The sequence below is a fragment of the Leptodactylus fuscus genome, chromosome 6, assembly GCF_031893055.1.
Source record: "Leptodactylus fuscus isolate aLepFus1 chromosome 6, aLepFus1.hap2, whole genome shotgun sequence".
Lineage (NCBI taxonomy): Eukaryota > Metazoa > Chordata > Amphibia > Anura > Leptodactylidae > Leptodactylus > Leptodactylus fuscus.
The window spans coordinates 106,669,270-106,682,230 of record NC_134270.1 but is presented as its reverse complement, the minus strand read 5'-3'; the positions used below and the strand labels follow the sequence as shown (position 1 = coordinate 106,682,230).

The following is a 12,961-nucleotide window of genomic DNA, read 5'->3' as shown; positions in this document are numbered from 1 at the left end:
TGCAGAATTTAACTACTTTTTACTTTTAATTATCTACAAATATAGATAGGATTAAGTTCATGGGAATACCCCTTTAATCTTAGTAACATAAGACAAAACCTTAATCGTTTCTTCATGAATCCCTCATATCCAATGTATAGTGGTCTGTTCCACAGCTAGACAGCCATCACTTGTTATGGAATGGTACATAAGTAATCCGCTTAACAATTTAAGACTACATATAAGTAGTTACCTATAGATATTTAGTATTTAAAGAGGCTCATGCATAATGCACAGTCCTGCATATTAGCCATCATTTCCTTGACTTGTTTGCAGTCAATGAGTGAAAACCACACAGAGATTGAACACTTATCCAGAACATGTCCAACTCACACAGCTTGTTACCAGGATCTCTGATACAATGTGCACACACACACACACACACACACACACACACAGGTTTCCATTCAATGACTGCAGATAGCGCTCTAGATAATGGTGAGGAGCAGACATATAAATTGTGTTAGAAATCTGCAGAACTATACATGATTGACAAAAGCAGAGACCCCATCCCCTCCTTTAACTTCTATATAACCTACAGTCAAATCATATTCAAATGGCTACCAGAAGAAGAGTTAACAAGTCTGGTGTATTACCTTGCGCACGACCTCTTCCTCCTCCTGGCGCTTCTCATAATGAGAAAAGTCATCAAAGATGGAGGTCGTGTGCTTGTAAGTGGCAATGATTTTAAGCACTAGTTTTGCTTTTTCTAAGGGCACCTCCTGCGTGTCTCGCGAGTTTGTGACCGGTTTATTGTCGTTGTTCTCCAGACGGATATGCCTCAGCTGGTTGTTGGGGACGTCCTTGACAAAGAGCCACTTGACATCAAATTTGCCTTTCCACTTGTCCTGTGACCAGACACCAGCACTGGTGCCGTAATCGACAGGTGACCGCATCTCGGCCACTCCACAGAAATGTCCACTGCCGTTGACGCTGAAGAGCAAGTAGACGGGGCCTTTGCCGTTCATGGAGCGGAAAGCGCTGTCCAGGCGCTTATTGCCATGCTCCGTGCTACACCAGATAGAGTACTTGATGGAACGGTGAATATCGTCCTCTGAGTAACTCTTGATGATAAACACTCGCCCGTTTTTCAGATTCCAGTCAAAGTCCTTGGGGTTGTAGCTGTGAGAGGCTTTAAGCTTCTCCAACACTGGATGGGAGTCACTACCAGGGACAGCATGAGGCTGAGCTCCACCCAAGGGATTACCATCAGGGCCCCCACCTTGCCCATAGGCAGCGTTCCTGTTACGTGGGGCTACCCAGCGGTTTTGTGGGGCCTGCTGCTGTGGTGGCGCCGGGGGATTTTGGTAAGGAGCCTGGGACAGAGGCGGAGGTTGAGCTGGGATGGGTTGCAGCAGCTGCTGTTGGGGTTGTGGCTGAGGGATGGACTGAGGAGATGGGATCTGCGGAGGCATTGGGGGTTTAGTGACAGGACCCTTATTGTCCCAGGTGCCAATGTCCATGTTATGTTTGATGGGTGGTGGAGGCAGTGCCCCACCAATGATGGTTACAGGTTTAGTTTTAGTTTTAGGCTGTGGTTTGGCAGGTTTGCTGGCTATGGCTGCCCATGATGTGGGTTTGGAAGGTGGCATGCTTATACTGTTGCCACCATTGCCAGACAGAGCACTTGGCATTCCTACGCTGTTCACCACAGAGCCCACCGTCTTTACTGCCGAAGCAGTCACATTGCTGCCTATCTTAAGCCCCACCATTCCCTGTTCAATGCTGTTCATGCCTGGTGCTTTATTCAGAGTCTCATTGTGAAACCCAGTCTGTCCATCCACAATTGTCCCACCCAACGAGCTGGGTGGATAGCTGTAGCTGCCCCCATAGGCAGAGTTCTGAGTCTGCTGACCCTGAGAGCCGCTGGTGCCCCAAGCGGAAAATGCAGGGTTTTCTGGGAAGAAGTTGAAGCGATGTTGATAGATGTTATTTCCCAGACCCCCTGGTTGGCCAAACACTGCATCATGCATGAAGTGATGGTCTCCGTTGCTGAGCTGTCCATATGGGGTCAGATATGGGATAGGAGGATCCCCACCAGTTGACCATGGTGCTTCGCTAAGGGAGTACGGGAAGATAGATGGTGGATAATAGCTGGAGAGGTATGGGTCTGTCATGGAAGGGTAGCTGTTACTCTGTAAGGAGAGAACAAAAATGCAAAAAAAAAAAAAAATTAGAACCTGTTTAGCCCAATAAAGAGCTAAGCAGAAAAACTAAAATGTAGAGACTATATACCTAAACTTCTGGATTGTTCATACATTAATTTTCAGGAATACACATCACTTATGTATATTTCGCATAGGCAATCAGCATTTGATCCATGTGGGTCCCTCAAACAGGCATAATGAGACTAAGCACAGCATCCTCCTTCATACTGTTGATGGAGGATCACCAATCACATTATCTAATACCCATAGGATTGGGATAACTCTTAGATCAGTGGGGGTCCAACTGTGCAGACCTCCATTGGTAAGGAAACAGCACACACACTGCTCCATTCAGAACTAGGGATGAAAGCCTCCCATTCTCCATGATCAGTGGAGGTCTGCACTGTCAAACTCCCCCCCACCCCTCCCCTCCCAGAGATTTGGCAGATAGTGCCATTACTGACTGAAGACCAGATACATGCAGCAGCATGACATAAAATTATGAGGCAGGACTTAGCTCCTAAGCATCACTATGCTGTAATAGAGTACCACTAAGTAATAGGGACCGGTGCAGCTCTACAGCATGAATTACACCAGGGAGAAGGGAAGATTAAATGTGTGATTTGTGTGTTTGTGCAAATCACCCAGCTTTCTCAAATTCCTGAAATACAAAACTAGCTACTGTGTCATAATTTAGAAAGGGGTTTATATAGGTAGATTTGTATACAGCCTTTATTACAGCACTGGAATGTTACCCAGCTTTCTTAGGACCAAGGGAAAAAAAAAAAATGTGTCAAGGGAAGGAACAATTACGGTGCAAAGAGGAGTGCTTATTTAGGTGTGTTTAGTACTAAGCAGTCCCTAATACAGAATTAGCAGATGCACTACCTAGCTTTCTAGAGACCCTGAAGAGTAATCTTACATGATATGGAACAACTGTGTGATAAAGGAGTGGGATTTATTTAGATAAGTGTAGAACTCAGTATACCCTATCACACAGCTCCACATGGTATGTTACAAATCTTTCCTAGAACCCTGAAAGGCAAATGCAGCAAGCTCTAACGATTTGGGAGCCAGCAGGAAAATTTACTTGGGTATACTTAGCATTAACCAGTCACAATTAATTACCTGGTATGTTAGCCAGCTTTCTCAGGACCCTGAAAGGTAATCCTGACAAGCTAGGATATGATTATAGCACAAGGAGGTAGATTTATGTAGGTAAATGTGGCATGTGAAACACTAATAAGGAATACCACACATTATTTACCTTCTAATAATAATAATAATATTAATAATACAGACTTTGTTATCACCTGACCTACTTCTCAGTTTTAAAGGGGTTTTCCCATGATGCACAGGATAGGAGATAAATTGTATATCAGTGGTGGTCCAACCACTCAGACTCACTGATCAGGAGAACTATCTCGGACATCCGTAGTGAAATGGAGTGGTGCATGCACCACCCAACAACTGCTTCATTCAGAACAGATAGTGATCTACTGATCAATGGGAGGCTGAGCAGTTAATCCTCTCACTTGATTTGTTAGACCTTATTCTATGGTAGGGGATAACTTGCTTTCATGGGAAAACCCCTTTGAGGGTAAATTTAGGAATGGCAGATTTGTTGCAATAATTTCGTTGACTGTACTATTCACCTGAATGGGGCTTTCAAAAATCCATGCAGTTTCCACCGAAACAAGGAAATAATTATCAGTCACAAAGTGAATTCACATTGGTACTGCAATGCTTTTTCAGCCCTTGAATGTAACCAAGAATGTTCCCATCAACTGACAGCAAGCATATGTCTTAAACAGCAAGGAACCAAAACCCAGCACAAACCAAAGTGGAAGAACTTATCACTGAGATTTAGTTACATGACTGGAAACTCCCTGCAAAATCCCAATACTGGAAATGCCTTATTTTACGCTATCAAGTCAGGGCAGAAAAAAAAAAAAAAAGTCTGTAATTCCTGCCATGAATTTTATATCTAAGAAGAAACAACTACCAACAAAGCAAAAGAAGTGAACCACATAGTATGCAAGCACACTAACCTGATTGGACTGCCCGGAAAGATACTGCTCAAAGTCGTTGTCATGGACGCTGTCCTTCTGGTGCAAGGATCCATTTTGAACTGAAATAAGATCATTGTTTGAGCGCCCTAGTGGAAAAACTTTGGGGAGAAATTGAGTTTGCAAACTAGGCTGACAAGAGGGACCTTACAGAGTCTAAGCAGAGGCTGTGAGGAGGCTCACACTGCATCTGGTTTAGTGAATGGTTACTACATGGGAAAATATGATATGAGAAATACAGGGGTTTAACTGAATCCAGTAAATTTAGATCTTAATAGGGTTGAATGATAAGATTTGAAGAAAAAAAAAAAAAAAGTTTCTCAGACCACAGACATACTGGTTGAAACTGCAGAAGTGATGCAATGGTTGAATGCTGTGGGCAAACTACAGAGAAGACTGCAGGTGAAATGAGCCAGTTTTAGATGCTTTTTGTGGCAATATACAGTAGAATATAAAAATGTCCCTGCAGACAGTTATGTTTACTTTGCTCTACTATTAGTCATTTTCATCATAATGTAACTTCCTCTAGTTCTATACAGGGATGCTCTTAAAATTCCGATAGTAGTTGCCCCCGAAAATAGTCAACAATTTGGCACCACCCTCCACTGTCAGGTAAGGTGAGATCTAACGTCATCTGCACCGGAGGAATAAGAACTAACTTTATGATCAAAATGATTGTGGGAAAGTTGTAGAGATGAGAGGCATTTATGAAAAATAAAAATACTGAAGACTCACACAAGCTGTCATTTCCTCTTATTTTCTACAGTTTTCCCATTTGAGCAGGTGGTTTTGCAAACCAACATAACCAATGAATAATCTAGATCTATCGGGAACTATTGTGGCAGGTCTATATTTAATCTTATAAGTAACTTACCAAAGACCTCAGGCATATCCAATTTTGGTGAACGCTTTAAACTTATATTGAAGGGATTTTTTTAAAATAATTAAGGGTTGATGTAGAATAATAGTTACCTTTACTGTCCTGTCCTTTTGGTCTCTGTTGCATATTCCAGATGAGGAAATTAAAAAAGGGAGGAAAAAAAAAAAATTAGGTAATTAGCGTTATATGACATTTATAGCATAGAATATTAACATGTGGCCAGTCCTCTACCATACAGACCAGCAGGTCACACTACACAATGGGGGATGACACAATAGAACTAGCCAATCAGGTTGCTGCTTCCATTATCCTATATTACTGATCTGGAGCCTGTTTAAGATTACCCCACTCTCTGCCTGCTACTGTTTTGTAAAAGGACAAATATGATAATTTGTTCAAGGGATTGTCTCCTGAAGACGTTGCCTTTACAGCTAAATAAAGGCACCATCCAGTAAGGATAATCCCCATGTACAGCAGAAGTGTATGGCGGGATGCAGATCACTGGAGTTTGTCAGCTATCTGATAGCTTAGCTTCAATCCTAAGTAGTTTTATAGACATATTGGAGACTGAAGTTATGACCCTAAGCCTGCAGTTACATAACACCCACATGGCCATGACAACACTTCCTGTTCAGATTTGTTATATGTCACCAAAGGAACAACATGTGAATCCAAATCATGCGCATTTATGTCCACATCATACCTGTCTTTAACAGTGAGTGCTGCGTCTACGTATATGGACGGTGACTGGATGTAAAAGGAAGTGTTACCAGACAGCTAGAAGCAGGCTTTGGAATGCCTCTCAGACTGGTAATAGTGATGTGTACAGGCCTTTACCCAATAGCAGAAACAAAGCCTTGTGACCATAAATATATGAAGCAATACAGAGATGATCATCCCTTTAGTGATGTGTAAATCTGCCTGCAAGTGTATCTGAGGCCAAGTAACCAGATTTGCCTAAACAAAGCAGCAAATGACCCGATTTCTCTGGAATTGGCATTTAACACATTCTTTTCAACCATGAGCGATTTTTTTCCCCCCTTGCCTGCATCATGGCCATCTGTAGAAAAACAAGCTAAAACTAGACCCCACCCTGATGAACTTGCTGAATGAATATATATATATATATATATATTATATATGTCATTTCTGCATGGTTTGATCAGTTTGTGGCAATATGTCTCTACTCTGCACTATTATTGGTTTGGGGCTCGTTTTGAGTACAGTAAGACCTTTTGGCAACCTCCCCTGAAATCAATAGCTGCCTGTGTAAGAGATGAAAGATATACCAAAGCAAGATCCATTCTTTGCAGTGTCTCCTGTGATCAATACATCCACATGTTCGTACAGGAGACAAACACCATCCCCCCCAACCAGTTTATGTTTTATTGCAGCTCCTTCAAGTAGCAGTAGTACAATAAAGCCATCAGGAAAGCAATGTAATATCTGACCACAGAGAATGACCAGACATAATACAGATGTCCATATAGATCTGCGAGCAGAAATTACACTCAGAACATGAATAAAAGATATGGTGGGCACAGGTGAAGGAGGAAGGGAGCGAATAAAATACTAAAGACCGAAGATTTTGTTAAAAATCATAAGAAAGCAATAGTTTAACAGAGTCCAAAATGGACACACAAATAAGAATGCATTACAGGAGGAGATTTATATACAGAACTGAACAGATACAAAAGAGTAGGAAGTGATAGAAAGACAGATGACACTAACACAGCTGTCTCCCACTGTGCAACTAGAATGGATGGTAAACAAGTAGTGCAGAGAGATCCAGGGGATAGAGGCACAAGGCAACGGGCTGTGATGGAAATATAACTACCTTTTTTTTTTTTGCCATTGTGTTGGGGGTGTTTGGGGAACATTTTTTTGTCATCTACTTTATTAACTTATTCAGCTCCCTTTGAATCAAAACAGACTAACATTCCTACTACTAATGCTCAAAGCATTGCCAGGAAGAGTATGCCCTGTACTAAATGAAGTATGTAGAGCTGTAGCATCTGCCAAAGAGGGATAGAGGGTGGGTGGTCACTTCAAATGGCTGTATCTACGGTTTTATAAAGCGCCAAAGTGATTTTTAAAAAGTGATATGAGGTTATTTTATAGTTAGTACTGCAAAATTTTAGCTTATATGAGATAAACCATCTTATCTAGGTTGTTTAAAACCAGAGATACAGCCATTTGAAGTGACAATTCCTCCCTTTTTGGCAAATGTTACAACTCTACATATTAGTAATACAAATGTGTACAGATTTTCATTAGTAACAAGTCAGAGGGTTACTAAGGAGAATTTTAGAGCCTGTCTACTTTTAAAATTAAGTTAGATTGGTGAACATTTCAGTAATATGCTCCTAACAGCCCCCAACACCATAACAAAATAAAAAATCTCAAAAAACAAAAATGCAATCTCTTGTCCAAGTATGTAAAACCAGAGAGCAAAACAAATCACTAGAAAAGCTCTACATCTAAGAGATAGCAAGGACAGGTGTTAAAGATGAGGCATACCAGGTAGGGAGACAATGAAGTAGGAGATATATAGGCAAAGTGCAGTTATAAGATTGGGATATATAGTGTTATTGAGCTGAATGGGTAAAAGACTCGCACAATATTGAGGATTCACAAGAACTGTATCCAATGGAGATACAACAGTGAGCAGATACAATGTATCAAAGCAGGTCACGTTACAGATTTCCTCTCTGAATGACTGCACTAATTTTGACAATGGCAAGGAATAGAAAAAAAAAAAAAGGTACATGAAATCTGCAGCTATAAATGCTTGTTTACACAGCCCCCTGTGGAGGGGGATCTACCTACAGTCCTCACTGGACACGGGAGGACCAGGCACATCGTGCCAAGTACAAAGTCAGCTCTGCTACATCTCCACACATACAGGATTAAGAAGAGAGATACAAAGGAAAGGATAAGAAAGCTCGGGGGTGACCAGGAAGAACAGTCGCGATGAGGGGGCGGGAGAGAGAATATAGCGGGGATGGAGGGAGGGGGCCCGGGGCATATGACTGGGGAGGCGGAGGCCGCAGCCGGCGGCGTGGAGCGGGGCCCAGGACAGCACACATTCTGCTCACCTGCGGGTCCACGCTTGTGGCAGACATCATTCATGAAGAGCGGAAAAGGAGAATCTACACGGTCCGGAGGGGGAGGGGGCGGGCGGCTCACTACAGGCCGGGGCCCGAACAGCGGGTATAGGCCGCAAGCGGTCACTCGGTGTAAGCTTCGGTCCGGAAGCGCTGAGCTCGCCCTGTCAGTTCCAGGCCTGGTCGGGAAGGTTAGCGAACGTTTAAAAGCCGGGGGCCGCTCGTTGTCTCGGTTCAGGCCTGGCCCGGGAGTTACAGGCTCCACACTCACCAATGGCGGCGGGGACTGGGCAGAGTGCGGCTGACGTCAGCACCACCGCGTTGCATGCCGGGAACATAAACTACTGCGCAGGCGCTACTCAAGCCAGTGGCAGTCAGCGCGGCTTCCCCACGGAAGTGACGTCAGACGTGAGAGCGGAAGTAAGAGTGTGGGGCACAGCCCACCACGTGATTATCATCCATTCTGCTGGAATGTTACAGCCGTTTTATAGTTCTATTCTTCTGAGTCATTCACTTCTCCGTGGTGTCCACGCATCACTGGACTGTTCTAAAATTAAAGGAACTCTCCACTTTAGTCTGACGTGAAAACAGCAGGCCACCGTGTCATGCCTTAGGCCCTATCTTTTTTGTTGCAGATTCTGCTACAGTTGTTTAAGCCAAAGCCAAGAATGGCTACAAAAGGAAGACGAAATATATATGAAGTTCTTAGGGCTCGTTCACACGGGGGGGCGGATTTTGGCACCGAGAGTGACGCGGGGAGCCAGGTCAAAACCCACCTGCCACGTCCCCCTCCGGAGTCGGCTCAAATGAATGGGCCGACTCCGGAGGTTTCTGCCACCAGGGCAGCTCGCTTAGTTTTGTTGCCGCTAGCGGAGAAAAGAACTCTAGTGGTCTCCATAGACCACCATTGTATGGAGGCGGATTTTGAGGCGAAATCCGCTGTCAAAATCCGTCTCCTTGCCCCCGTGTGAACTAACCCTTATACTTCATTCTGCTCAAACAACCCAAGCAAAATCTGCAGGTTTAATCTGAGGAATTTTTGCTTCCGTTATACCTATAGAGAAACCACCAGCATTTTTGTAGGTATAATTAACATGTTGCAATTTACAAAAATGCAACATTTTTTGTAATCACAGCATCTCTGCTGTGTGTATTTATCCACAATCTGTGGATGGGATTAGCCTGGATCCCATCCACTTTGTAGGTACTGTAAAATGCCACATTTTCGCAATGTGAGGCCCCGACCTTAAAGGAATTTTGTCAGATTTGGGAAATTTTATTAAAACCTGTTAAGGCTAGGTTCATGCCTGCGCCTGTATTCCAATCTATATTCCTGTATTATAGTCTATGGGGTCCTCTTTTAACCGCTTTTTAAAGGGGCTCTATCAGCAAAATCATGCTGATAGAGCCCCACATATGCGTGAATAATCTTTAAAAAGCCTATTTAGGCACCGCTAAAGTTATATTAAACTATCCCCCATTTTTAAAATAAAACCCTAAAACAGAATATGATCAACTTACCCATCGTGCACGGTGGGCGGGCATTCAGGGTCCGCCGTCTTCTTCAGCCATGCCTCCTCTTCCAGCGATGTCCTCGGGTCCCGTCTAACTCACGAACTGACAATGATAAAAAAATGGCGCAGGTGCATGCGCAGTAGCCGTAGTGGAAGCAGCATGCTACTGTGCATGTGCCCACGCCATTTTTTATCAATGTCATTTCGTGAGTTTAGACGGGACCCGAGGACATCGCTGGAAGAGGAGGTGTGGCTGAAGAAGACGGCGCACCCTGAGTGCCTGCCCACCGTGCATGATGGGTAAGTAGATCACATTCTGTTTTAGGGTTTTATTTTAAAACGGGAGGGTAGTTTAATATAACTTTAGCGGTGCCTGAATAGCCTTTTTAAAGGCTATTCACACATATGTGGGGCTCTATCAGCATAATTTTGCTGATAGAGCCCCTTTAAGCAGGTTAGCTTTCTGTTTTTCCGGTTCCCAAGGAGAGCCAAAGAACAGAAAGCCAAATGCTAGTGTCAACTTAGAGAGATAAAATAAATTGTGATTTTTAGCCCTGAGGTGTTTAGTCTTTTTGATTGCAGAGTAGTGATAGTGTCAATGGTGATCACCCATTGAGAACCACAGGATGTTACATCATCTTTGACAAAGCCTTACTGTTGCTTAGGTTTTACGAATATGACCTTTTGTGACCAAATAAAGCTTATTTATTTTATAATCATGAGCTGTGCAATTTTCAGATAGACTTTTCGTATATGTTTCTTGCCATTTTCAAGATCTATACTTGCTATCAGTAGAGATGAGCGAGTAGTATTTGATCGAGTAGGTATTCGATCGAATACTATGGTATTCGAAATATTCATACTCGATCGAATACTAATAGCTATTTGCAGTAAATATTTGATTCAGAACCCAGCGTTGATTGGCCGAATGCTATACAGTGTATAGCAGGGGTGCCCAATACGTCGATCGCGATCTACCGGTCAATCGCAAAGGACGTATGGATTGATTGCAGGATGCAGCCAGGGATTCCCGGTGTCTGCTTGTTCACAGTGCAGGCTGAGAGTCGACTCTCAGCCTGCGCTGTGAACAAGCACTCCGGACACTTGTAGGCCGGGCAGCAGCAGCTTCGGGGGATGACGCGCTCCCCGCTTTTAGGGATGGAGGGAGCCGGGGTGCTGCTTGTTCACAGCGCAGGCTGAGAGTCATCTCCGGACACTGGCAGGTGGGGCTGCCACAGCCCCAGCCTGCCAGAGATAACTCTCAGCCTGCGCTGTGAACAAGCAGACACCGGGGATCCCTGGGCGGCCACAGAACACCGCTGTCTCCTGCTCTCATGCTCCACCCGACCCCGCCCACAGGCGCGGACCTGCCCACAGACACACCCACCCCGCCCACAGGCCCGGCCCCGCACACAAGAAGTGGGTAGTAGATCTTGTGCCTTGGTCAGTTTATAAAGTAGCTCACATGCTGAAAGAGTGTGAGCACCCCTGGTGTATAGCATTCGGCAAATCAACGCTGGTTCTGGAGCAGGCTCGTCCTTGCTAGTCGGGAGAGCTGGCAGCTTGCTGTTACGAGGGAGCTGACTTTTTCTCATAGGATTGCATTGATCAGCGTCGATTGGCCAGTGTACAGCTTTCGGCCAATCAACGCTGGTTCTGCCGAAGGTTCGTCTGTGAGGAGGCAGAGTCTAAGATCGGACCACAGCAATTCCACAGCTTGCGGTTACGAGGGAGCTGACTTTTTATCAGCGCTTCAAGCACTGTGCAGTTAAAGCACACAGACCCCATAGACTATAACGGGGTCCGTACGCTTTAACTGCACAGTGCTGCTCCTAAACACTCTCGTCCTGCTATTCGTGGACTTGGTGACTCTCCTTTAGTCGAATAGTGGTTTCCCCTGAAACGAGCATTTCTTCCCATAGACTATAATGGGATTCGATATTCGATCGAGTAGTCGAATATTGAGGCTCTACTTGAAACAAATATCTAATCTCAAATATTTCACTGTTCGCTCATCTCTAGCTATCAGTGAATGGAAACGTTTACTGTTTGTTTCCAGAGGTTAAAATTCTTATCTATTAGAAGCAGAGCATGAGATAGTAGATACTAGAATGTAGTAGGTAAAATAATGTACTGTCTAGTCTGCCTTGGATCCAGTAGAGGACGCTGCCTCCTGTAACTCTGAAGCCGATTGCACACGACTGGCATGGCAGCACATGGGACACACACGGGTGCCACCCATGTGCTGCCCTGCACTAGCTGTGCTTCCGCGGTCCCTTTCGTTCATTGAATACCCGCTGACGCATATCTGCAAATTTGGACAGGATTAGGACCTGTTCCATATTTTGCGGTACGGACTGTTGGCCAACACACATGGCCACACACACCGTGATCAGACATCTGCCTGCTAACAAGCTGTGCACCTGTGTGTCCATCACATTAGCATGGACTGGTTTTTATTCACTGGAATTAAGCAGAATGAATGGAAGCAAGCAGAAATCTACAAAAATTTTGAGGAATTGATACAAAAAGTATATTGGAAAATTGTATTTCTTTTTATTATACAAACAATAACATTTCTCTCTCAATATTGGTCTGAAAGTGGCTAACACCTTTAAATGTTTCCCTGCCAGCCACACATCTATACGTCCTCCCAGGATGGCATTTTTCTAGCCAAGGGCTTCTATAATATGTCCTTGCTTCTAATTTTGAGATCTCAGGATTCATTAGGGATATTAAGAAGATCTTAGATTCATTTTAAAGATTAGTATCATGTCATCTTTAAAGTGATACAAGATCTTTATCATAGCCCTCACAGATTCGGAGCAATTCACTGTTGAAAACGCTATTCGGCATTGAGATCCCATTGTAGACCTCAATTCCTTACAGGGTTTTTAACAGCGATTCGCTCCAAATCTGTAAGGGAGATCATGAAGATCTTGGTATCATTTTAAAGATAAGATTCTCAAGATCTTCTTCATAGCCCTAACGGATCTTGAAATATGGGGCTCTAAAGTGTCCTCCCCCTCCTGTCTCAGGTAGCATCTTAAGAGCTTCTGAAGGAGGGGGAAGGAGCAGACTGCACAGAGATGATAAATTATCATCTGTGCATAACTTGTATTTGACAAGGTAGCAAGGACTTCTGTCCATGTTATCCCCTCTCCTATCAATCAGAGAGCATACTATGCTTTTGAACTCTGATTTT

The 12,961-nt window shown here is 43.9% G+C and overlaps 1 protein-coding gene across 2 annotated transcripts in view; it reads right to left on the bottom strand.

Moving 5' to 3' along the window:
* YTHDF1 (YTH N6-methyladenosine RNA binding protein F1) overlaps positions 1-8,542 on the bottom strand; it is a 28,572-nt gene extending 20,030 nt beyond the window's left edge. Inside the window, exons 1-4 of one of the 2 annotated variants that reach the window (XM_075277011.1) lie at positions 8,234-8,542; positions 5,228-5,252; positions 4,238-4,356; positions 636-2,174 (exon numbers count right to left, since the gene is read on the bottom strand). In XM_075277011.1, coding sequence (XP_075133112.1) covers positions 636-2,174; positions 4,238-4,356; positions 5,228-5,252; positions 8,234-8,263 — 1,713 coding nt within the window. In that variant the 5' untranslated portion in view covers positions 8,264-8,542. The remainder of the gene's footprint in view (positions 1-635; positions 2,175-4,237; positions 4,357-5,227; positions 5,253-8,233) is intronic. The other variant, XM_075277012.1, reaches the window with a different exon arrangement.
* Positions 8,543-12,961: the final 4,419 nt, after the last annotated feature.